Source organism: Eucyclogobius newberryi, unplaced genomic scaffold (assembly GCF_026437365.1).
Source record: "Eucyclogobius newberryi isolate DKJ021-1_F unplaced genomic scaffold, fEucNew1.0.hap1 SCAF_17, whole genome shotgun sequence".
Lineage (NCBI taxonomy): Eukaryota > Metazoa > Chordata > Actinopteri > Gobiiformes > Gobiidae > Eucyclogobius > Eucyclogobius newberryi.
Genome location: NW_027315801.1, coordinates 5,641,137 through 5,668,872, shown reverse-complemented (window position 1 = coordinate 5,668,872; position 27,736 = coordinate 5,641,137). Strand labels below are relative to the sequence as shown.

Below are 27,736 nucleotides of genomic sequence, written 5' to 3'. Positions count from 1 at the left end.
GTTTATTAATTTTAAAGCTGCTAAAACTGATACTAAAGTCATTTTTCACAATAAAGTGACAAGAAACAATAAAAACAATCCAAAAACTGAGGTTTACAGTGTGTTTTAATATCAAAATATCATTAAATAAATATTGTGCAAATGGTTAATACGGCAATGTTTCCTTCACAATAAGATACTGATGTAAACAAAAGATAACATTTACACTAAAATAATTACAATTAAAAAAATAATGATAATAAACCCCTGAAAAGACCAGTCACAATCGAGGCGGGTCAAATGCAGCGAGACCAATGAGCCCAGCCCGACAACAAACACGTAAAAGCACTTGTAACAGATTGAAAACAACACGGTTTTTAAATTAAGGAAATAAAACGAGAGAGCTACACTGTAAAAAACAAAACAAAAAAGTAAATTTGACTTGATTATCCCAATTTGAATAGTTTTGACTCGTTAGTGGGATTAGCTTGTTTAACTTTAGGGTAGCTGTGACTGGACTCAATATAGTCTCAATGTTTAAATGGAGTTGGGTGAAATTTGCACATTTTATTTTATTTTTTGAAATTCGAATTGGCGCTAAAGTTCCACCGTGCACTTTTAAAATAATGAAAAACGTCAGAAATATAATGAGACGTATCAAATAATAAAGTCCAAATAATAAATGCGCATCTACAATGGTCAAAACTTACACAAACAACATTAATATTGTGGAAATAAGTACTTTTTACAGTGTAGGCTCTAACAAAATGATATAAAAGTCTCAAAAAAAAAAAGACTTTGTGTCAAAAGGAATGTATTTTAAACCTCGTAAATAAGCTTATGGTTGTATGTAATTATAGATAATACAATAATTATAGTAAGGAGCAAATCTTTTTCCAAATCTTGAATTTAAAAATTGTTTTTAAATGAAAAATCTGCACTGCAAAATGTAAAATCTACATTCAGAATGGATTGATTTGAGGGAAATTTGGATTTATTTACTTGATGGACCTTTATTTTATGATTGCTTTTGATTCACTGCTTCTTATTTCAAGTATCTGCCTCTGAAATGAGACAACTGTATTAGAAATAAGACTTTGTACTCGTTTAAAGCCAATTTACACATTTAGATTTAGAGTTTAATCACCTTTGAACCGGTCAAACAAAGTGGAGCACAAACACAAGTTCATAAAACCTCAAAACTCAAGTGAAAATGAATATTCGGAATTTTTTGTTTCTGTAACAAATGCAATTTTTCTTCTTTTTTTTAACGTAAATTCAAATAATAAAAAGTAAACGTAGAGAAAATTGGAATTGGATTGAAACTGTAACACTGATCATTTCACATTTTTACAATACAATGCTCCAAAAATATGAAAATTATTCATATTCATGTTTGAGTCAGGAACGAATGAAAACATAATTATAAAAACAAACTATAATATTTTTCAGAACAGTTCCCTTTGTATTTCAGTCGATTTAAAACAATTCTCAAAATGGCAAAACTAAATTTAATTATTTTTTTTACATTTTCACTCAAAGCGGCAAATCTTCATTTGATAAAATAATACTGTTTAGTGCTTTTAATTCTTCCATTGCCGGTTCCGATGGTCAGCGGGAGAACTTCCGGGGCCTGAAGGGGGGCAGAGGCAGCTGGTGGGGCCCCGACCGCTCCTCCTCGATGGGGGCCAGCTCCTCGGCCGAGCCCCACTTCTTCCTGGAGGAGAAGAGCGCGGCGAGTTTCCTGTTCCTGTGGCGCTCACGGGCCTGAGTCACTGCGTACTCTGGAGGCGGGAACAACACAATGTACACCATTATTCTTAACAAATAGGAGTGACCTTTACAAAAAACTACACATAATACTTCGCCCAACTGTAACAAACATAAAGTATGAACAACAGCTGTGGTGACAAAAAAACTGCGCGCAACTATTACAAAAAAAAGGGCAGTATTTGGGAAAGAGAGGGTAGTTTTGTTTTGACAGATGAAGAATGGGAGAATATTACAAGTTTTCTGGACAATAAGTCGTAGCTTTTTTTAATAGTTTTGGCCGACTTATGTGTGATATTATTAACACATTATCATATCATTTTGTTTGTTATCTTCGCACTGACAACCACAAGAGGGCGCTCTAGGCTCTAAGCGACGCAGAAGAAGAATCTGCACTTCCTCTTCCTCTGGAGTTTGTGGAGTTGTTTAGAAGTGACACAGAGGAAGAAGAATTCAATGGATTTAGTGATTTGGGGTAAAACTGATGCTTTGGTAAACTTGTTAGCATGTTCTTTATGCGGCAGTAGCTCAGTGGTAGAGTGCTCGTCTTCTGATCCAAAGGTCGGCGGTTCGACTCCCCGCTCAGTCAGAGCGGTCTGATCCACTGGCCCGCAGGTTGGCGGTGCGATCGCAGCTGCCTCATGTGAATACTGCCGTTGTGTCCTTGGGCAAGACACTTAACCCAACTTGCCCCCCAGTGTCTGCGTACATCTGGGGTGTGAATGTGTGTGTGAATGGGTGGCTGGTTCCTTGATGTAAAGCGCTTTGAGTACCTTGACGGTAGAAAAGCGCTATATAAATGTGACCATTTAAATAAATGTGACCATTTGCTATAGTTATCTGAATAACTGTTCATAAAAAATGGAAATACGGAAAATTAAATGGGCAAATTTGACCGACATTGGACTAAACGGGTCTTTTACTTTGGCGCCACCTCTTCTTTATCTAGTTTTTATTTGTATTTTTACTTATTTTGTTCTCTCTGTCATGATTGCTTTTGTTGTTTTATGTTTTAAATTTAGAAAAATCTGTGAAAAAAAGAAGAAAACCCCCCAATTTCACTTGTTTTTTCTATATTTTTCGACAAAAATCCAAGTATATTTTTTAAAATCAGGAAAAAAAAGGGGAAAAAATAACAATTTCACTTGTTTTTTTCTATATTACTCGACAAAAATATTATATATTTGGTATATATATGTATATTTTTGAAAATCTGTCAGAAATGTTCCAGTAAATGTCTTATTTCATGTTCAAACATCGCGTATGTGAAGGCGGAGTGTAAAACGAACCACAAACGTGCAGAAATATCAAAGGACAATGGAGTTTTGAAGGTATTAGTAAGAATATTATGTCATATTTTGTACAATACACTGCACGCCTCTCAAACGGACTAATTTTGAGCGATAAATAAAACAGGTCTTGAGTCTTTTGAGGGTTAGTCTCATTCGCACACATAAATGCCTCTCATCTCATTATAAAGTTTTGATCATTGGAGTCGTACAAAGAGGTGTTTATCCTCAGAACGTGGAGATGTACTCACGTATGTCGCACTCCTCCTCCGACACTTCTGGTTCCTTGATGTTCAGATAGTGAAAGGCAAGACGGCCGCTGTAGTCCCTCAGGTTCTCTTTGGCCCCTGAGAAGAAGAGAAAAGAAACAGAAGGTGAAACTGGAGTGAGGAATGCCTTAAGCCGCTCTGGAGATAGTGTAAGCCGCAGAGAATCACGGGTAAATAAAGCAGACCGAGTTTACAACAGGAAAGTGGATTATGTCAAACACGGCACAGATTGTTAGATGTTTGTACAAAGGTTTAGGACTGAACAGTGAAGAGTCGTCACTGACGACAAGGTTTAAAGAGGAAAAACACAGCCATTTTAAGATTCACACAAGTTAAATTGAAACATTTATTTTATATATTTTTCTATTTTGTTTATTATTCTTATTTAATTTTTATTATCAATATTTTACGTATTATCATTTTACTTTTTATCATTATTTTTACTTTTTATTATAATGTATTTTTAAATTATTTTATTTTGTATATCTTTCTATTTAATTTATTATTTAAATTTTATTTTTATTATTATCATTATTATTTTTTTTTTAAATAAATATTTAATTCTTATTGTATTATTTTATAATCATTATTTAATTTAATTATTTTTAATTATATTTTTTATTCACCTTTCTCTCTTTGCATGGGTCAGTTTGTTTTACGTTTTTTTTTAAATAGTTAAAAAAAGGAAAAAAAACATTTCATCTTTATTTTTAAGTTTTAAGTCAAATTTAACAGATTAAACCATAATCAAGCAACATTTTTATTCATTTTAGAGAGTCGATTACATTGGTTATAATGATAGGCTATAGCTTCTTTTCTTACACTACAAGAAACAAAATAAAAAGACAACAATGTTAAGCCGTTTTTGCTTCTAAATTACACTATTATGATCTTTATCACAATTATTTATCATTTTTGCATTTTCTAGAGGTAGTTTTCTATGACCCACATGTTCAGTTTGACTCAAGATAAAGTTAGATTAAATGTAATGTTATTTACTCATTACAAGTGTTTTAATGTTTGCTTTTTGCTGATTTTATGTCATTTTTACCGTATGTCCCGACGAGCAGGTCCAGGATGTGGCGATGTCCGTGCAGCGCTGCGATGTGCAGAGGCGTGTATCCCTGTGCGGACCAGAACAAACGCCTTCAGCGCTAACGCTAATGCTAACGCCGCTTTCACAAACATTCACAGCGTCTTCTACAACTTGTTCAAAGCCAGATTCATCCGTCTTTACTTGGTCTTTTATTTTGGAACAGAGCGGAAAAGTGCTGCTTTCACAATTTAAAGTGACACATGGATTTTTACGGTTTTCTAATTTTGACTTGGTGTGTTTTATACCTGTTTTATATATAAATGATAGTTTTACAGAAAAATTGGAAAAAGCTTTATAAAATGACGGAAGTGACGTCACACCAGGGAAACTCATTCCAGTCAAAGTTTATGCCGAATTTACACAAAGAAATGTTTCACAAAATGGCATAAAAAATGGATATGTTCAATCGTGCAATGAAATGACCCCACGACTTCTGTATTTTACTTTTTTTTTTAAATTTTCAATGTAGAAAAAAACAATAATTGGACTGGCGCATGGTCCAAGGCAAAATAATATGATTGATTTAGTTCAAATATGGTCGTAAAAGAGACATTTTCAATCAAGTTTAGCTTCAGAGCACGGACTAAAAACATTTTCTCCAACGAGGACGATTCACAGGAACTAGAAACACAGACGACGCTCAAAACTGGAAACTTTCCTCCCCGTCCAGAGCGTTGCACAGAGCCCCTTTAATGCGCTCACAAAGGGTCAAAAAGGCGTGGTACTCACCCCCTTTAGGTTCCCAGGCCCCAGAAGAGCCAAGCAAAACAAGAACGTGAAAAAAAAAAAAAGCACACGGAAAAAAGATACAAATTAGTGAAGGTTAAGACAACACCAGATAATGATTAAAAACATAATTGCTCGACCAATTCAGTGAAATTGCTTTAGTTTTGGAGAAACAATTACCACGACACGACATGATTTATTAGCACGGCCCTCAAACCCGTGCTGCTGTCATACGTTTGCACAGCTGGAGGAGCTACGTCACCCAGAGGGGCACCTGAGGGCCCGAGAGGGGGAGAGGCACCTGAGGGACCGAGAGGCACCTGAGGGCCCCGGGAGGGAGAGCGCCATCCGAGAGGGAGAGGGGCACCTGAAGGTCCAAGAGAGGGAGCGGCACCTGAGGGCCCGAGAGGGGGCGGCACCCGAGGGCCCGAGAGAGAGCGGCACCCGAGGGCCCGAGAGGGAGCGGCACCCGAGGGCCCGAGAGGGAGCGGCACCCGAGGGCTCGAGAGGGAGCGGCACCCGAGGGCCCGAGAGGGAGCGGCACGATAGGGCCCGAGACGATAGGGCCCGAGAGGGAGCGGCACGATAGGGCCCGAGAGGGAGCGGCACGATAGGGCCCGAGAGGGAGCGGCACGATAGGGCCCGAGAGGGAGCGGCACCGAGGGCCCAAGAGGGAGCGGCACGTGAGGGCCCGAGAGAGGGAGCGGCACGATAAGGCCCGAGAGGGAGCGGCACCCGAGGGCCCAAGAGGGAGCGGCACCCGAGGGCCCAAGAGGGAGCGGCACGTGAGGGCCCGAGAGAGGGAGCGGCACCCGAGGGCCCGAGAGGGGGAGCAGCACCCGAGGGCCGGAGAGGGAGCGGCACCCGAGGGCCCGAGAGGGGGAGCAGCAACCGAGGGCCCGAGAGGGAGCGGCACCCGAGGGCCCGAGACACTGGTACTCACATGCTGGAAGAAGACAAGACAAAGATATAAATGAGTTTTCATAAATAAGTTCTTCACATCACAATTTAAATGTCTAAAATGCGTATAGATTTAAACACATTATTATTATTATTATTATTATTATTATTATTATTATTATTATTATTATTATTATATTATTATTATTATTATTATTATTATTATTATTATCATCATCATTATTATCATCATTATTACCATTATTATTACTATTATTATCATCATTATCATTATTGTTGTTGTTGTTGTTGTTGTTGTTGTTGTTATTGGAGACGTGAGTGTGAATCTTCTCTCACTGATTTGGTGTTGACGTCGGCGCCGGCTTCAGCCACCATCGTTGCCATGTCCTTGTTGCCGTGTTTGGCCGCCCAGTGCAGCGCCGTCTGAAAAGCAGCAGTTTGACTCACACATGAAGTGGACAGTGTGACGGTCATATTCATATTCAGAGACACGTAAACATGTAAACAATTAATTCACTTTGTCTCGTTTACAAACTCAGACACTGGAAACTAAATGTCTTGCTCAAGGACACAGTGGCACAAGAGGAATCTAACCTCCGACCTTGGATCTATTTTTAGAGGGTATTTCTCTTAATTATGTTTTTTATTGCATATTTTGAGTCTCCTGCTGCTCTTGAACAACACTAGAATAAAGGTTCATTTGTGTGACTTTAAACCAATAGTTTTATTGCACTTTTCTATCGGCGTCGCCCCGTGGCCGCTGCCCACTGCTGCCCACTCGCCCGGGTCGCTGCCCACTCGCCCGGGCCGCTGCCCACTCGCCCCGCGGCCGCTGCCCACTCACCCCGGGGCCGCTGCCCACTTGCCCCGCGACCGCTGCCCACTCTCCCTGTGGCCCCGCTTCCCACTCGCCCAGTGGCCCCGATGCCCACTCGCCCCGCGGGCCGCTGCCCACTGCTGCCCACTCGCCCCGCGGCCGCTGCCCACTCGCCCCGCGGCCGCTGCCCATTCGCCCCGCGGCCGCTGCCCATTCGCCCCGCGGCCGCTGCCCACTCGCCCCACGGCCGCTGCCCATTCGCCCCGCGGCCGCTGCCCACTCGCCCCACGGCCGCTGCCCACTCGCCCCACGGCCGCTGCCCACTCGCCCCGCGGCCGCTGCCCACTTACCCCGCTGCAGCTTCACCCGAGCGGCGTAATCTGCCCGTCGCTCACACACATCTGCCGCTCGCCGAGGGGAGCGTCCCGCAGGCGAGCCGGGGTAATTACAAAACAACGCCTCGCATTGCCCGCGCCCGAGAGGCCCCGGTACCTGTCGCCGCGCGAAGATGGATGATGTGTGCGTGACCCCGCCGCGCCCCGACACCTCCGCGCCTCTGTCGGGGCCCGGGCCGGGGGGACAGCGGGGCCACGACACGCACACACGGATCGTTTGAATAAAGTGTGTAAAACGCCATCTCGCGGCGGGTAACCACAGCCACCTGCCGCTAAACGCTGCTCCTGTGATCTTCAGTGTTGAACCTGTCAGAGTTTAAGCGGCGCAATTAGAGGCGTGACAGGTGGAAGCAGATGTGGACTCAATAACCACAGTTCTCTCACACACATCGTCATCTACAGGCCCCATTCTCACAGTTATGAGAACCAGCCCAGGTTCTTCTCACGGAGAGGCAATGTTTAGGTATCTGTACTTTACTGAAGTACATTAGTACCAAGACTAGACCAGGACTAAAGTGGAACAGGACCAGACCAAATCCACATCAGGAATAAAATGGGCTCAATACAGAACTAAATAACGACCTGTGAAAATCTCATATTCATGGGCCTTTCACGGTCGAAACGAATCAAAAGAATCTAAAGATGAATTGCTAAACGAACAATCATGAGTTGCAGCCCTGATCTCCCCTTCATGGTTAAAGTCCAAGTCTCAAGTCTCTCCATGTTAGTGCCATATGAACCATCGCGGACTCTGAGGACCTCAGAGACCGGCCTCCTGCTGGTGCCAGAGTCAGGACTAAACATGGACCGGCCTCCTGCTGGTGCCAAAGTCAGGACTAAACATGGACCGGCCTCCTGCTGGTGCCAAAGTCAGGACTAAACATGGACCGGCCTCCTGCTGGTGCCAGAGTCAGGACTAAACATGGACCGGCCTCCTGCTGGTGTCAGAGTCAGGACTAAACATGGACCGGCCTCCTGCTGGTGTCAGAGTCAGGACTAAACATGGACCGGCCTCCTGCTGGTGCCAGAGTCAGGACTAAACATGGACCGGCCTCCTGCTGGTGCCCAGAGTCAGGACTAAGCATGGACCGGCCTCCTGCTGGTGCCAGAGTCAGGACTAAGCATGGACCGGCCTCCTGCTGGTGCCAGAGTCAGGACTGGTGCCAGAGTCAGGACTAAACATGGAGCGGCCTCCTGCTGGTGCCAGAGTCAGGACTAAACATGGAGCGGCCTCCTGCTGGTGCCAGAGTCAGGACTAAACATGGACCGGCCTCCTGCTGGTGCCAGAGTCAGGACTAAACATGGACCGGCCTCCTGCTGGTGCCAGAGTCAGGACTAAACATGGACCGGCCTCCTGCTGGTGCCAGAGTCAGGACTAAACATGGACCGGCCTCCTGCTGGTGCCAGAGTCAGGACTAAACATGGACCGGCCTCCTGCTGGTGCCAGAGTCAGGACTAAACATGGAGCGGCCTCCTGCTGGTGCCAGAGTCAGGACTAAACATGGACCAGCCTCCTGCTGGTGCCAGAGTCAGGACTAAACATGGACCGACCTCCTGCTGGTGCCAGAGTCAGGACTAAACATGGACCGGCCTCCTGCTGGTGCCAAAGTCAGGACTAAACATGGACCGGCCTCCTGCTGGTGCCAGAGTCAGGACTAAACATGGACCGGCCTCCTGCTGGTGCCAGAGTCAGGACTAAACATGGACCGGCCTCCTGCTGGTGCCAGAGTCAGGACTAAACATGGAGCGGCCTCCTGCCGGTGCTTCTGACATAAACGTTGTGAGCGGCAGATGAACTGTACGTCTGAGTCTGGAGACGCTCGGCTCGTTTGTGTCTCTCTGTCTCACAGAAGACGGACGAGACAAACGAGTGCAACGGCAGGGACAGGGCCGTGTTCACATCAATCTAAAGGACCTGGAGGCTTAGGATTCAATCAAAATGAACAAAGATCATTTTAGTGGGTCGAGTGTTCACTTTACACAGAATTTGAACTAAACTGCAATTAAGTTAATTTTAAATATTCAGTATAAGTTAATAAAAATGTCATTCATATAAATTTAATCAACTAAAAATATTGTGAATAATTTAATATTGTGATTGATGGATTGATTAATTGATCAATTAATTGATTTAAAATAAATTATATCTACATCACATATAGAGTGGACGTTGCGCTGTTTTGCGTTAATTGAAAAGCTAATAATTAATTTCAAACGCACAGGTCACGTAACTTTAGATAAATATATTTTTAATTTCGCTAAAAATGTCAGAATAGCACATTTTCTTAGGTTTCTAATTTCACTTCCTGTTTGTAATTGATGACATCACACTAGGATATTACCCAGCAAACACTGGGCCAAAACTCATCTAATGTAACAATTATTTTTTATTTGACAAATAAAAATAAATGAGAGCGACTTTATTTTGTTGAATAATGTTTAGAGTGAAAAATGTTGTTTCTTTGTGTAAATTCTGCATAAACTTTGACTGGAATGAGTGTCCCTGGTGTGATGTCACTTCCTGTCATTTTATACCGATTTTTTCAACATTTTCTCCACAAATACCTGCTCGATTGGTGTAAAACAATCATTTATATGTACAACAAGTATAAACACACCAAATAAAGTCATAATTTGAAAATCGTAAACACCCTGTCATACGTGGGCGGGGACACTTTGACGGGCGGGGGGACACTTTGACGGGCGGGGGGACACTTTGACGGGCGGGGGGACACTTTGACGGGCGGGGGGACACTTTGACGGGCGGGGGGACACTTTGACATGCGGCTCGGTGACGGACGACGCGGGGCAGGATGCGTCTCGTTTCCCCACACGCTCCGCCCCGTCCCATCCGTCAGAGGCCCCCTTGTTCCGGCGGCCTAGTACAAAGCCCCCACTGACACGCCCCCCCCCGGACGCGGCCCCCCGGTACAGCGAGAGTGATGGAGCGGCCGTGTACTCACAAACTGAAGAGGAGAAGAGGAAGAGGAGAAGAGGAAGCTCCGGCGCGGCGAGGACATCCACATAGACAAACACAGGAAGAAGGATGAGCTCGGGGGGGAAGTGGGAACTGTCGGGGCGCTTTGCATCGCACTCGTTCATTGGTTGATTGATTGGGAGGTGGGACAAGCAACAGTCAATTAAAACAACCGTCAGTTTCAACGCCGTGCAGTGGAGATGAGTGTAATCTTTGTGTATTTTTGTGTCTTAAGTGAGACGTCTTCTGGAACGTTTGCTACTTTCAATATTTAAATGTTATAATTTATTTTCTGATTTATGTTTTTTGTTTGTGGAGCGTAGATCTAGACAAACTGACGAAATCTAACTTGTCAAAAACATTTAACTTCCATCCACTAACGTTGTCCGTGTGATTTGTGCCGTCGTTCGGGGACGTTCTGAAGTCCACACTTAATAAATACATTTGAATATGGCAGTTCTCCAGCAGTTTTTAAAAATCTTTTATTCAAATGAAATCTTATCTGAAGGAGCGGTGCAAGAAACACACAATAATTTAATATTGTCAACTTAAAGCTTTTGTCTCAGTGGGAAGATGAACCAAAACTCACCGTCAAATATATATATATATATATATATATATATATATATATATATATATATATATATATATATATATATATATATATATATATATATATATATATATATATATATATATATATATATATATATATATATATATATATATATATATATATATATATATATATATATATATATATATATATATATATATATATATATATACACATACTACTACGATATCATTTACAACGCTGAATACAAGAACTTTACTGTACTCAGTTTCGATATTAGCTTTAGCATCAATACTTGCTCAAATGAGTACTTGTTTCGATACTAGCTTTAGCTTCGATTAGCATCTACATTTTGACACAGCCTGAAACGAGTACAACAGATCCGCGACACGTTGAAATCCATGCGTGTTTACTAGCTTTAGCATCAATACTTGCTCAAACAAGTACTCAGCTTTGATACTAGCTTTAGCGTAGTTTAGCATCTACATTTTGACAGTAAACGAGTAAAACAGATCCGTGACACGTTGAAGTCTGCGCGTGTTTCGTTTGACTCCGGCTCTTCCTGTCCGCCGCATGTTCTATCTGTCCCATCTCCACCAGGGGAAAATAAACCCAGAGGAAAAACATCAAAGCGCTCCCAAAAAGACTTAACACCTTCCCAGGGACAAGAGCCACATTGTTCTCCAATTAATCCCAGTCTGCTCTATTACTTTCAGATTATCCTTAAATGGGTGAAATCTAAAGGCCTCTTCTTAATCCCCTCATCTCCCCGTGCACTTCAATGGAGCCGGGCCGGGGCTATCTTGTCCTGGGGCGGGTGTGGCCGCGGCTTAGGTTGGGGTCTTAGAAGGTGGTCCGGGGGTTCCGAGCCGCGGGGACAGTGCGCGTGAGAATCCGAGAGGGTCCGAGAGGGGAGAGACAACAAACACGAGGGGCCGAAATCTCTTAAGCGCAAGCCGGGACAAATAAAGGGATTTGGGTTGTCAAGGGGGCGCAGGAGCTAAAAAGCTATCTGTCCCATAATCCTTTTGATAGTGGGCGCTTTGAAATGCATGATCCGGGCCATGTTTAACACTGGCTCCTCAGAAAAGGCGGGAGTTCAAATGTCTATAAAGGCATTGGGACGGTTGTTTTGAAGATTAGCGTGTAGAGAGTGTCGTCGCGATGGGGCGGCGGCGCGGTCACGCTGAAGAATCTGCGCAGATTCGTGTACAATATTTGACTCAAAGTGCGCTGAAATGGACAAGTAAATCGCATATTTCCTTTCTGCTGTGGATCATATTAGGTGTGTGCCAAAATATGTTTTTTTAAATCGCTATATCGTGATACTAAATCTGGTGATGCGGTACAGATATCGTGGGCTGCCGTATCGTTGTAATCGAGTCATTATTGGTAGCGTTTCCCGAAATACTTTGTGACGGACACTTGTTTTTATGCAAAACGTGTGACATTTTGACTGTTTTGCTGATTAAAACGAGCGTGTTTCATTATGTGCAGGTCGCGGTTTGACAAAGAAAACTGCGATACATCTTAAAATATCAAAAGCCACATATCGTCGATCGCAAAATCGCAACGTTACCGTATCGTGAGCCATGTTTCGTGTATCGCATCGAATCGCGGGGGACCCAGTGACCGGTAGTCAACCAGTAAACGTTTTGGTGGGCTACGAATGCCATTGACCGATTAAACGATTGAACGATCATTACAACTAAAATTTTACAGGCGTATTTACTCATAAGGATGTATCAATAACCAAAATATTGTGATATTGTAACGTCAAAATGTCTCACAAATATATGGAATTAGAAACTTATTTGGTTGAATGTAAAATGTTTTGTGGCGGCAACAGCTTAAAAAACTCAGGCAACTACATAGACCATGATCCTTTGCTCCATTCCAGAGCGCACATTATGAAAACATGACCGTTATTTAATGTTATTTAACACTTTGGCATCTTTATTTTTGGGAATATGACAGGAACAATTTGGACGAAAGACTCGTCAAGGGGTTTTAAAAGTAAAAAAAATAAGTATTATTCCTACAATTCTGAGTTCCTCTCCACAATATCGAAATTATTATGGTACCGTGAAATGAATATTGTTATAATATCGTGACGTGAGGTTTCCCCATCGTCACGTCCCAATCATTAACTTAATTAACGTAGTCGTTTTCAGACACTTTTACTTCTACTTGAGTAATATATATTTGAGTTAATTTAGCTAAAAAATATATTAAAATGTTAAAGCAGAATAGTGCATTTTTTATATTTATATTTACAGTTTATAATTTCACTTCCTGTTTGTAATTGATGACATCAAACACTGGGTCACTGGCTCATCTAATGTCACAATTCTTTTAATTTGACAAATAAAAATATATGAGAGCGACTTTATTTTGTTAAATTAGTGTTTAGAGTCAAAAAAGTTGTTTCTTTTGTGTAAATTCTGCATAAACTTTGACTGGAATGAGATTTTTCAACGTTTTCTACACAAATACCTGCTCGAATGGTGTAAAACTATAATTTATATGTACAACAGGTATAAATACACTAAACAAAGTCAAAATTAGCAAACCGTAAAAACCTGTCATATGTCACTTTAAGCCTCGTCAATTGTATATTTTTACATTCTTATCTTCTGATATACGTAATTTGCTTGTACAACTTACGTGTATAATGTAAAGAACTTAACTTTTGTAGAATGTTTGTATGCATTTTCACGTGGTGGTAGGATGAACAAATTAAATTAACTCACCCCCTGAGAAATACCGCAGTCGGCAGCCGCAGCGACATAAAAGAAACACACATAAGTCAAGTAGAATTATAGATAAAGTGCATATTTCAGGTTAGACGACGTGACGTAATGAACTTGATCGTATTTAAGATTTAACTGAAAAGTGTGCCCAGTTTTACACGGTTTGACCAGTTTGCTGACGTTTATAATGTCACTTCCTGGTTGGACATGAGCAACAGGTGTGACAGAGGCAGAGGTAATTCCACAATTGTTACATAGCAACCACACTGTAAACAAGCAACAAAATGCGTATAAATAACACAATAATACCACATAACATTATTTTCTAGCTAAATGATTGATTAAACTGAAAAAGTGTGTAATTTAAGTGTAAAATGTTTTCAACGGCATGTCGCACACTGATGACATCACAGCGGGATTCAGTTCTACTTCCTGTCATTGTAAACTCTTCTTTTTTTTTTTTTTTTAATTTTCTTCACAAACTGCAACTTAACGGAAGTAAAACTATGATAAATATTTACCACAGGTTCTACACCACCAAACTAAGACGTCATTTGCACTTTAAGTTATATAGTTAGGCGTTTAGAAGATTTGGGATTTAATTAAAAAAATACTCACGGAGGTAAAGTCCTGGATTTCCACATCGAGAATAAGAAAGAAAAGAGCGATTAATGTGACATTTACAGCAACATTCAAGTCAACGTTTAAACTGTAAAAACAAGCAACAAAATAAGGAGTTTTTCTTTTCTACGTCTATTTGGTTTAGGGTTGGGCAATATGGCCAGCTAAATAAATAAATAAATAAATAAATAAATTTAAAACAAATAAAATAAATAAATAAAATATTTCACTTGAGGTCAATTTTCTGTTGAATTTTCTTTTTCTACAAAATAAAAAAAAACACTTTCAGTATTGATTTAATGAACATAAACAGTAATACTTTTAATCAGTGCAATTTAACACAAACGATAGACAGGATTCAGCTGCATCGTTTATAGACGTGGCAGAATCTTAATCTCGTTTGGAATGTGGTTAATTGCCAAATGATCAATAATATTTGTTTGATTTCCCATCAGCGCGGGTCTTCCTGGAGGCGGGGCTACCTTCTTGTTGGCGAGCGTGGGGTCCTGTCGGAGCAGATGGGACAGGTCCGGGACCCTGGCTCCGGCTGCAGAGTAAATCCACTCTCTCTCTGCAGGCTCCAGCTGAAGCACACACACACAGAGACACACACACACAGAGACACACACACACAGAGACACACACACACACACACACACGTTACATAGTGCACCTTTAATGAAAGTAAGACTCAAATATGTGCACACCACTATAATGATATATAGAGATAGAGATAGAGATAGAGATAGATAGATAGATATAAATAAAGGTTTATGAAATGTAGTGCGACTTACAGCCACAGCCACAGATCCCATACTGCCAGTCGACTCCTCGTCCTGCTCCGACTCCGACTGGAAAACAAAAGACACCACGTTACTCTAAAACCAGCAGTATGACTGTTAGAGACTCCAAGTTACTATTAAACCAGCTGCACAACTGTTAGAGACACCACGTTACTATTAAACCAGCTGCACGACTGTTAGAGACTCCACATTACTATTAAACCAGCAGCACGACTGTTAGAGACACCACGTTACTCTAAAACCAGCAGTATGACTGTTAGAGACACCACGTTACTCTAAAACCAGCAGTATGACTGTTAGAGACACCACGTTACTCTAAAACCAGCAGTATGACTGTTAGAGACACCACGTTACTCTAAAACCAGCAGTATGACTGTTAGAGACACCAAATTATTATTAAACCAGCTGCACGACTGTTAGAGACACCACGTTACTCTAAAACCAGCTGCACGACTGTTAGAGACTCCACGTTACTCTAAAACCAGCAGTATGACTGTTAGAGACTCCACGTTACTATTAAACCAGCTGCACGACTGTTAGAGACACCACGTTACTCTAAAACCAGCAGCACGACTGTTAGAGACACCACGTTACTATTAAACCAGCAGCACGACTGTTAGAGACACCACGTTACTCTAAAACCAGCAGCACGACTGTTAGAGACACCACATTACTATTAAACCAGCAGCACGACTGTTAGAGACACCACATTACTATTAAACCAGCAGCATGACTGTTAGAGACTCCACGTTACTCTAAAACCAGCAGTATGACTTTTAGAGACTCCACGTTACTCTAAAACCAGCAGTATGACTGTTAGAGACTCCACGTTACTCTAAAACCAGCTGCACGACTGTTAGAGACTCCACGTTACTCTAAAACCAGCAGTATGACTGTTAGAGACACCACGTTACTCTAAAACCAGCAGCACGACTGTTAGAGACACCACTTTACTCTCTAAATCAGCAGCACGACTGTTAGAGACACCACGTTACTCTAAAACCAGCAGCACGACTGTTAGAGACACCACATTACTATTAAACCAGCAGCACGACTGTTAGAGACACCACGTTACTCTAAAACCAGCAGCACGACTGTTAGAGACTCCACATTACTATTAAACCAGCAGCACGACTGTTAGAGACACCACGTTACTCTAAAACCAGCAGTATGACTGTTAGAGACACCACGTTACTCTAAAACCAGCAGCACAACTGTTAGAGACACCACGTTACTCTAAAACCAGCAGCACGACTGTTAGAAACACCACATTACTATTAAACCAGCAGCACGACTGTTAGAGACACCACATTACTATTAAACCAGCTGCACGACTGTTAGAGACACCACTTTACTCTCTAAACCAGCAGCACGACTGTTAGAGACACCACATTACTATTAAACCAGCAGCACGACTGTTAGAGACACCACATTACTATTAAACCAGCTGCACGACTGTTAGAGACACCACGTTACTCTAAAACCAGCAGCACGACTGTTAGAGACACCACATTACTATTAAACCAGCAGCACGACTGTTAGAGACACCACTTTACTCTAAAACCAGCAGTATGACTGTTAGAGACACCACGTTACTATTAAACCAGCTGCACGACTGTTAGAGACACCACATTACTCTAAAACCAGCAGTATGACTGTTAGAGACTCCACGTTACTCTAAAACCAGCAGTATGACCGTTAGAGACACCACATTACTATTAAACCAGCTGCACGACTGTTAGAGACACCACATTACTATTAAACCAGCTGCACGACTGTTAGAGACACCACATTACTCTAAAACCAGCAGTATGACTGTTAGAGACACCACGTTACTCTAAAACCAGCAGTATGACCGTTAGAGACACCACATTACTATTAAACCAGCTGCACGACTGTTAGAGACACCACATTACTATTAAACCAGCTGCACGACTGTTAGAGACACAAAGTTACTCTAAAACCAGCAGCACGACTGTTAGAGACACCACATTACTAATAAACCAGCTGCACGAATGTTAGAGACACCACGTTACTCTAAAACCAGCAGTATGACTGTTAGAGACTCCACGTTACTCTAAAACCAGCTGCACGACTGTTAGAGACTCCACGTTACTCTAAAACCAGCAGTATGACTGTTAGAGACACCACGTTACTCTAAAACCAGCAGCACGACTGTTAGAGACACCACTTTACTCTCTAAATCAGCAGCACGACTGTTAGAGACACCACGTTACTCTAAAACCAGCAGCACGACTGTTAGAGACACCACATTACTATTAAACCAGCAGCACGACTGTTAGAGACACCACGTTACTCTAAAACCAGCAGCACGACTGTTAGAGACTCCACATTACTATTAAACCAGCAGCACGACTGTTAAAGACACCACGTTACTCTAAAACCAGCAGTATGACTGTTAGAGACACCACGTTACTCTAAAACCAGCAGCACGACTGTTAGAAACACCACATTACTATTAAACCAGCAGAACGACTGTTAGAGACACCACATTACTATTAAACCAGCTGCACGACTGTTAGAGACACCACTTTACTCTCTAAACCAGCAGCACGACTGTTAGAGACACCACATTACTATTAAACCAGCAGCACGACTGTTAGAGACACCACATTACTATTAAACCAGCTGCACGACTGTTAGAGACACCACGTTACTCTAAAACCAGCAGCACGACTGTTAGAGACACCACGTTACTCTAAAACCAGCAGCACGACTGTTAGAGACACCACATTACTATTAAACCAGCAGCACGACTGTTAGAGACACCACTTTACTCTAAAACCAGCAGTATGACTGTTAGAGACACCACGTTACTATTAAACCAGCTGCACGACTGTTAGAGACACCACATTACTCTAAAACCAGCAGTATGACTGTTAGAGACACCACGTTACTCTAAAACCAGCAGTATGACCGTTAGAGACACCACATTACTATTAAACCAGCTGCACGACTGTTAGAGACACCACGTTACTCTAAAACCAGCTGCACGACTGTTAGAGACTCCACGTTACTCTAAAACCAGCAGTATGACTGTTAGAGACTCCACGTTACTATTAAACCAGCTGCACGACTGTTAGAGACACCACGTTACTCTAAAACCAGCAGCACGACTGTTAGAGACACCACATTACTATTAAACCAGCAGCACGACTGTTAGAGACACCACATTACTATTAAACCAGCAGCATGACTGTTAGAGACTCCACGTTACTCTAAAACCAGCAGTATGACTTTTAGAGACTCCACGTTACTCTAAAACCAGCAGTATGACTGTTAGAGACTCCACGTTACTCTAAAACCAGCTGCACGACTGTTAGAGACTCCACGTTACTCTAAAACCAGCAGTATGACTGTTAGAGACACCACGTTACTCTAAAACCAGCAGCACGACTGTTAGAGACACCACTTTACTCTCTAAATCAGCAGCACGACTGTTAGAGACACCACGTTACTCTAAAACCAGCAGCACGACTGTTAGAGACACCACATTACTATTAAACCAGCAGCACGACTGTTAGAGACACCACGTTACTCTAAAACCAGCAGCACGACTGTTAGAGACTCCACATTACTATTAAACCAGCAGCACGACTGTTAGAGACACCACGTTACTCTAAAACCAGCAGCACAACTGTTAGAGACACCACGTTACTCTAAAACCAGCAGCACGACTGTTAGAAACACCACATTACTATTAAACCAGCAGCACGACTGTTAGAAACACCACATTACTATTAAACCAGCAGCACGACTGTTAGAGACACCACATTACTATTAAACCAGCTGCACGACTGTTAGAGACACCACTTTACTCTCTAAACCAGCAGCACGACTGTTAGAGACACCACATTACTATTAAACCAGCAGCACGACTGTTAGAGACACCACATTACTATTAAACCAGCTGCACGACTGTTAGAGACACCACGTTACTCTAAAACCAGCAGCACGACTGTTAGAGACACCACGTTACTCTAAAACCAGCAGCACGACTGTTAGAGACACCACGTTACTCTAAAACCAGCAGTATGACTGTTAGAGACACCACATTACTATTAAACCAGCAGCACGACTGTTAGAGACACCACGTTACTCTAAAACCAGCAGCACGACTGTTAGAGACACCACATTACTCTAAAACCAGCAGTATGACTGTTAGAGACACCACATTACTATTAAACCAGCTGCACGACTGTTAGAGACACCACGTTACTCTAAAATCAGCAGCACGACTGTTAGAGACACCACGTTACTCTAAAACCAGCAGCACGACTGTTAGAGACACCACATTACTATTAAACCAGCAGCACGACTGTTAGAGACACCACGTTACTCTAAAACCAGCAGCACGACTGTTAGAAACACCACATTACTATTAAACCAGCAGCACGACTGTTAGAGACACCACATTACTATTAAACCAGCTGCACGACTGTTAGAGACACCACATTACTCTAAAACCAGCAGTATGACTGTTAGAGACACCACGTTACTCTAAAACCAGCAGTATGACCGTTAGAGACACCACATTACTATTAAACCAGCTGCACGACTGTTAGAGACACCACATTACTATTAAACCAGCTGCACGACTGTTAGAGACACCACATTACTCTAAAACCAGCAGTATGACTGTTAGAGACTCCAAGTTACTATTAAACCAGCAGTATGACCGTTAGAGACACCACATTACTATTAAACCAGCTGCACGACTGTTAGAGACACCACATTACTATTAAACCAGCTGCACGACTGTTAGAGACACAAAGTTACTCTAAAACCAGCAGCACGACTGTTAGAGACACCACATTACTAATAAACCAGCTGCACGAATGTTAGAGACACCACGTTACTCTAAAACCAGCAGTATGACTGTTAGAGACACCAAGTTACTCTAAAACCAGCAGCACGACTGTTAGAGACACCACATTACTATTAAACCAGCTGCACGACTGTTAGAGACACCACGTTACTATTAAACCAGCAGCACGACTGTTAGAGACACCACTTTACTCTCTAAACCAGCTGCACGACTGTTAGAGACACCACGTTACTCTAAAACCAGCAGCACGACTGTTAGAGACACCACATTACTATTAAACCAGCAGCACGACTGTTAGAGACACCACGTTACTCTAAAACCAGCAGCGTAACAGAGGTATGAGGCTGATTCAGCTGCACGAGGCCTTGTCCGTCATTCACACGCAGCTTTCACAGCCGTAGTGACACTGCGGTGATGTTTCCCAGCGACGAGACGCGACCAGAGAGTGTCAGACACAGCGAGGCAGAGGCCGTTTCACACGTGAGGGACAACAGATCGTAATCCAATTAACTATTCACTGGAAAACACACTCTGCCAAAGTCTACGAGGGTTAAAACGACTTTAAACCCCAGTATTTCTCTTTGAGTTGTTTTGACAAGTTAAACATGATTAGAAAGAGTAGATTTACAAGAGATGGACAATCAATCGTCTACATTGTTGTTTTTATATGTATAAAGTATAAGTATAACTATGTTAAGTACTAGGGCAGCAAAAATTTTTGCCTAGTCGACTATAAAAAATTAATTGTTGTTGTATTTTGAGAAACATTATCTGGACTACACAGACATAAAGACATAAGAAACAACCTTTTATAGCAAAGACATTAGTCAATAAAAAAGTCTCCTTATTTCAAACTTGAATCAGTTAAAATGTATTTAAAAAAGTCTCAATGTGCAACAGAAATGATCTTTTGAATAATCGCTGACCAGTCGACTACTAAAGGAATCAATCGTTGAATCTCTTTACGTCTTCATCTTTAAGAACAGTGTCAAAAAGCAAGTTTAAGGAAATATTTCTGCACTTTACCGTTTAGTTTGACCTTTTGTGTGTCAACACATTCACAGGAAAATTTAGATGGACTGAAAAAAAAAACACAAATCAATTTATCTGGTGAATTTAAAAAAATGTCAAGAGATTCTTTTTTTGGTCATTATCACTTACAAACACAGTCAGTCTGAAATATTCTAACATTTTAGGTGAAGGTTTCTCACTTTAACAATAATATACTTCAACAATATTTATTTGTATATCCACACACTTAGGTTCTTTTTAAGACATCCAAGTCTGTGGAAACAATAAAAGTTGTTTATTGCGATAAAAAGGGTCGGTAATAATCATTGGTGGTACCTTTTGTCATCATTTTACCATCAGATTCGGCATTAAAAAAATTACTATAGCAGTTACTTTACATGGAAGTTATTAATCTCGTTGAAATTCGAATTTATTTATTTTTTCCTGTTTTGTTATTTATTTATTTTTATTTATTTATTTCGGCTTTGTAATTTGTTATTTTTTCGGTTTTGTCAATTCTTTTTTTTATTTTTTTTCTGCTTTGATATTTTTTGAATATATTTTTTCCCGTTTTGTTATTTAAAAAAGTATGAAAAAATAAAAGATAATTGACGCCTGCTAAAATGCTCGACAAAACGCCATAATATTTTAGCAATTCCCTTGAAGACGAGCCGGTAATTCCACCAAACCAAGAATATTTTGAGTCTAAAAACACTTGGAATTAAACCTTTTGCCGCACTGTACATTCCAGGCAAAAACAATCCACATTTTCATGAGACAAGCCGCTTTAACTCTCCTTTTGTTAACGTCTTGTCATGATTATTTGGTGTAAAACGGCAAAACACACAAAGACGGCAGCTTTTCCCAACAGTGAAAGGCCACACTGTTCTTTCTTTCTTTCTTTACTCCTCATTTGCAAATTGTTCTCAGATTAAAGCCAAACACGATGTTAAAACACCAAAAGCCTTTCAAGTCGACTCCACAAACCTGCCACACGTCACCGAGAAGAACGTGCAAAGTGGGGCAAGTGTTTATCCAGCCGATTCCAGTCCAACACCGGCGCGTTTTCGCCCTTTCGTCAGCGGTTTAATTGTTTTACGCGAAGGGGAAACGGTGCTGGGAAGTCTTGGGTTTGTGGAACGAGGGCATCACGACCGCACGATGTGTTTCCTGTTCCGTCTCGAGTGGATTTCAAGGTGGGAAGGCGCTCGAATCGGACCGTTTTGACCTGGTTTACGGGCCATATTTCTGTCATTCCTGGGCCAATTCACATGGAACAAAAACTGGCACAAAGTTCAAACTATTTTTCTTCACGATAGCTTCGGAACGTGGTGGCGTAATTCAAACCCGAAGACGTGGAAAGTATTGAGAGATTAATATTGCCGATCCATCTTCAAACACTTAATGAAATAAAATACTACATTTGTGGGTTGTATGTTTGGATATTTCTTTCAAAAGCAGTACAGTAACAGTAAATCTCCCGTAGGGTCATAGCGCACTGTTTTGTGCAACGTTTTGTTGATCGCTATGGCAACGGTCCTGATTTTTCATCATTCTGAAGTTGTTCCCCAAGGCAAGTCATTGGCTCGTTGTTATTCATCGTTTGAAAGAAAAACAAAACAACAAAAAGTTATCGGTCAATTGTTAAATAGACTTTAACGTTTATTTTTGATAAAGACATGTAAAATCTCAATACAAATTACATCTGTGTTTTTCTTTCTGTTTGCTTGGGTTTATTAGCAGTTAAATGCTGTGTTTTATTAATGACATTACGCTCATATTAAACTCAAAATAAACACGTGTAAAGATAAAAGATGCAGTTTGACCATGGCTTAGGTCATTTGTTTTATGTCTCTTTATTTAACGCAGTGAGTTTGGATGCATTATGCACTGGAAATATCATATTTTCTGTCTTGACTCGAGGGCCGTGCATAAATAAACAGGAAACGGCTAATGCTAACGTGTGCTGGCTTTGTTTTGCCAAGTCTGTGGGCTCAACGTACAGAGGTTTATCTAGGGTGACCAGACCGCCCCTTTTACCCAGGACAGTCCCTGTTTTGAGCCCAGTGTCCCATGTCCCCGCATAGATATCCAAAACCAATTATTTGTCCCAGTTTTATACGAGACATGTCCCAGTTTTCACGGTTTTTGACCACTATATTACCACCAATAGTAAAGAGGCGAATATAATCCATCCATTTTCTACCGCTTGTTCCCTTTCGGGGTCGCGGGTGACTGGAGCCTATCAGTGACTTCGGGCCTTAGGCGGGGTACACCCTGGACAGTGGCCAACTTGTCGCAGAGGCGAATATAATGTTGTTTTTTAACCAAAATAGAGAAAACCATCCTTGAAAATGACCATAAATCAAAAAAATATTTTTACTTTCCCAACCCGGGTGTGTCCCAGTTTATAATTAAAACATCTGGTCACCCTTGGTTTATCACCAGAGACCAAGACCAAGTCAACGTTTGGTAAGAAATTATTGATTTATCTCTGCTTTTTGCCGTGTTGTTTTGACCTGAGTCTACGTTCTCTCTGATCCAATCGTCTCTCTGGATTAGACACTGGGTCGTCCCAAAAACGACCCAGTGTCTAATCCAAGCCCAGCACTTCCACAGCAAACCCACGGAAACAAGAGCCGCTCCGTTTGTTTGAACTTGAGTCGTTTGAAATGTAAAAAGGAATCTAACACTTTGCACTAGACAACGACAAATCTGTTGGAATACACAACGTTAAACTGGGCTAATGTGACACGATCATTTCACGTCTTTATTAAGTCTTTAATGGCTGACAGAGCAACGATGGGGATAAAGTTCAAAGTGTTTGCACAACCTTTTTATCTCTTGACAACTCCTTTAGTCCTTTAGATGATGAAATCGATTTTAGATTACAGGGATTACAGAAAGTGAGCTACCTGTAGATCCTGTTTACCTGGTTTGGATTTTTGTCAACTATTCTCACTCTGGTCTTGGTTTGTTTCTTTTTTATATACTTAAATATTTGAAAAACAATAGGCCGTGATGGTCCCCTCAATAATCATCAATAATCAACCAACTTATATATTTTTTAAACATTATTGTACACCACATAGATTTTTTTTTAACATATTTATTCATTAATTCATTCATTTATTTATTTGACAAGGGCTGTGTACATTAAGAACATGGTTTTAGATTATTTACTTATTCTATCCCAAGAAAATGTGTCCAAAAAATAATCAGACAAATACTATTTCAGCTCGATATTCATCATATTCCTCATTTTTTTTGCGTCGACGTGTTTTCTACGACCTGTACTTTTTTTCTATAACTTTTAGTCCTAGTCCTTGCGCTTATTATATTGATTTTAGATTACGAGGATTACAGAAAGTGAGCTACCTGAAGATCTGAGTGTGAATCGGGAGTTTAATCTGCCTTTTTTTACAGATAAATACAAAGTTTCCTTGCACGTTTCTGTACAAATACTGCTGCGGTCTTGAAGGGCTGTTTGCTGCCAGATTGTAGAAATACAGAAACGTTTTGAGAGTTCAGTCGACTAATCCATCGATAAAGCAGGTCTTTAGTCGACTACATCCCACAAGAATTCATCTTAAAACCATTTTTCCAGTGTTACAAAATCATATTATAATAAATAGTGCTTCAGATTAAGCAGTTTGAGTGAACGGACACTATTTTTGAAGTGTTTCTTGATCAATTATCACAAAAGGTGGTGCTGAACGTGAAAGATGTATTTATTAGACGGGACAGTAAAGGGTGAAATGGGGATGAGAGGTCGAAGGTCGCAGAAATGTATTTATTTCGATTACATTTGATGACAATAAGAGCTGTAATGAGTAATTTTGACCAGTCGACAATAAAAATGACTGATAATTATAGTTTTATAATGTTTTCTGGGCTTTACAGGCTCTAAAACACACGAAAGACCTTTTAATAACCAAAAGAGGAACATTTTTAAATCAAAATGTTAAAAAATCAAATGTTATGTGTAATCATTCTGGAAGCTTTCAGTCGCCATGTGTCAGTCTTTATTCGGTTGAGAATGCATTTGTTAAAAGTCTCAATGTGCGATAAAAATAATCGTTTGACCCGTCGACTAGTCAAAAAATTTGAAAATAAGAACATGGTTTTGGATAATTTTTTATCTCAAGAAAATGTGTCCAGAAAAATAATCCCACAAATACATTTTCTTTAGCGTCGACATGTTTTCTACCACCTGTACTTTTCCTTGTACAACTTCCTGTAAAGATTAGGAACAGGAAAAGGAGCTCTGTGGCGTTTGTTGTCCAGATTGTGAGATTTACTCAGGTGCCGCGCGTCACAGTGGAATCGGCTTCAGACGGAGGCGCCGCGGCGGGTAAGACTTTAAGCAAACGACAACAGTTTAACTTCACCACTGTATTACAATGAGGGGACAAACACAAACACAAACTCCACGTGTTTTGTGCCGGAGAAGAAACCAACGTTTGAAAGGAACGCGACACGTTTTTCTGCAGAAGATACAAACCAGAGCCGTTTTACGTCTTTTACATCACGTTTTAATCCCGTTCTAGACTTTGACGACGGCGTTTGATGCAGTTGAATAACGGCATCGCTTTCGGAGGCCATTTTCTTTATTTACACAGACAGAAAAGACATTGCACTTTCTTTCAGTTTTTGTTTCATGTGCATAGGCCCAGTCGTTACAGAGAAATGAGCCAAAAACCAGGACCAACGAGCAAAATAAAGTTAGAATTTGTGTGTAGAGCGCAATCAAACCCACGCTTTAGTAATCATAATGAAAGCCGTAATGACATAAGTTTACTCAAGCGTTCTCTTAAGAAGTCAGGGCCTTTCAACATAAGGCCTAGGGGCCAAATCACGCCCGACCAAGCGATTTATCTGGTCCACGACCCATGTTTCAAATATAAAAAAACAACAAACTAATAAAAAACATCTTTGTTGTCTTCACCTGGTTTAATTCTGGGTTTGTCCTGGTTCAGACCCGGTTGGTTCTAGTCAAGTCCTAGTTCTAATTCTGGCTCAGTATTGAATGGACAATTTTGAAAAACAATGTTGGTAAAGCATTTTGTTGTTATGTTATTTCTCACAAAAATCTAATCTGCCAGTTGTTATTTTATTGTAACTGAATTAATTAAAACAGTTTTGGATGAATATTTTGTACAAATCCTAAAATCTCAGATACACGCCCTAAAAAAACGAAATTCTCTCTTCTCTGAGCCACAGGGGGCAGTGCAGAGACCTGAGAACAGGACTAATGGGATGGTACTTCCTGGTTCTAGTCAGGACTAATGTCATGGTACTTCCTGGTTCTAGTCAGGACTAATGTGATGGTACTTCCTGGTTCTAGTCAGGACTAATGTGATGGTACTTCCTGGTTCTAGTCAGGACCCGAGCAGCAGCGTTCTGGATGAACTGCAGCTGTTTTACAGCTCGTTTGGAGAGACCAGTGAGCGGCTGTTACAGTCCAATCTACTGGAGACAAACACATGGATAAGTCTCTCAAATCTGGTTTAGACACTATATTTTTGATTTTGGCAATGTTTTTAGATGGTAAAAAGCTGCTGATGTTATTGATTTGACGTGGCTGTTAAAGCTCAAGTCTGAGTCCATTATTACCCCCAGATTTCTAATTTGATTTGTAGGTTTTAGAGCGAGACTCTGGAGGTGACGCTAACGCTTTCTCTTTGTTAAGGTCCATCCGAAAGTCATTTTCAATCTGAAGGAATCTTTGGGGGGAGTAGGACCACCACACGCCGTCCCTTTGGGGGGAGTGGGACCACCACACGCCGTCCCTTTGGGGGGAGTGGGATCACCACACGCCGTCCCTTTGGGGGGAGTGGGATCACCACACGCTGTCCCTTTGGGGGGAGTGGGACCACCACACGCCGTCCCTTTGGGGGGAGTGGGATCACCACACGCTGTCCCTTTGGGGGGAGCGGGACCACCACACGCTGTCCCTTTCACGCCGTCCCTTTGGGGGGAGTTGGACCACCACACGCCGTCCCTTTGGGGGGGAGTTGGACCACCACACGCCGTCCCTTTGGGGGGAGCGGGACCACCACACGCCGTCCCTTTGGGGGGAGTGGGACCACCACACGCCGTCCCTTTGGGGGGAGTGGGACCACCACACGCTGTGCCTTTGGGGGGAGTGGGACCACCACACGCTGTCCCTTTGGGGGAGTGGGACCACCACACGCCGTCCCTTTGGGGGGAGTGGGACCACCACACGCTGTGCCTTTGGGGAGAGTGGGACCACCACACGCTGTCCCTTTGGGGGAGTGGGACCACCACACGCAGTCCCTTTGGGGGCAGTGGGACCACCACATGCTGTCCCTTTGGGGGGAGTGGGACCACCACACGCTGTGCCTTTGGGGGGAGTGGGACCACCACACGCTGTCCCTTTGGGGGAGTGGGACCACCACACGCTGTCCCTTTGGGGGCAGTGGGACCACCACATGCTGTCCCTTTGGGGGGAGTGGGACCACCACACACTGTCCCTTTGGGGGGAGTGGGACCACCACAGAGTGGGACCACCACACGCTGTCCCTTTGGGGGCAGTGGGACCACCACATGCTGTCCCTTTGGGGGCAGTGGGACCACCACATGCTGTCCCTTTGGGGGCAGTGGGACCACCACATGCTGTCCCTTTGGGGGTAGTGGGACCACCACACTGTTTCATGGCCACAACTGATGATTATCTTTCTAATGAGCGCCTCCATGTTGCCGTTTAACATGAGAACAGTCAGCTCCATTTAGATGTATACGTCCCTCCAGCCTGCCCTGCCCCCTGCCCTGCCCCCTACTCCTCCCACACACACAGTGCTCCACCTGCTGGACACCACAGGGATAACCACATGCCTTTGTTGTATCAAATACTTAGCAT

The 27,736-nt window shown here is 42.1% G+C and overlaps 1 protein-coding gene across 1 annotated transcript in view; it reads right to left on the bottom strand.

Moving 5' to 3' along the window:
• Positions 1–1,424: 1,424 nt before the first annotated feature.
• LOC140362690 (ankyrin repeat domain-containing protein SOWAHC) overlaps positions 1,425–27,736 on the bottom strand; it is a 40,495-nt gene continuing 14,183 nt past the window's right edge. The window contains exons 4-9 of the mRNA XM_072448843.1: positions 14,985–15,041; positions 14,673–14,774; positions 6,387–6,473; positions 4,359–4,431; positions 3,290–3,385; positions 1,425–1,763 (exon numbers count right to left, since the gene is read on the bottom strand). Coding sequence (XP_072304944.1) covers positions 1,591–1,763; positions 3,290–3,385; positions 4,359–4,431; positions 6,387–6,473; positions 14,673–14,774; positions 14,985–15,041 — 588 coding nt within the window. The 3' untranslated portion in view covers positions 1,425–1,590. The remainder of the gene's footprint in view (positions 1,764–3,289; positions 3,386–4,358; positions 4,432–6,386; positions 6,474–14,672; positions 14,775–14,984; positions 15,042–27,736) is intronic.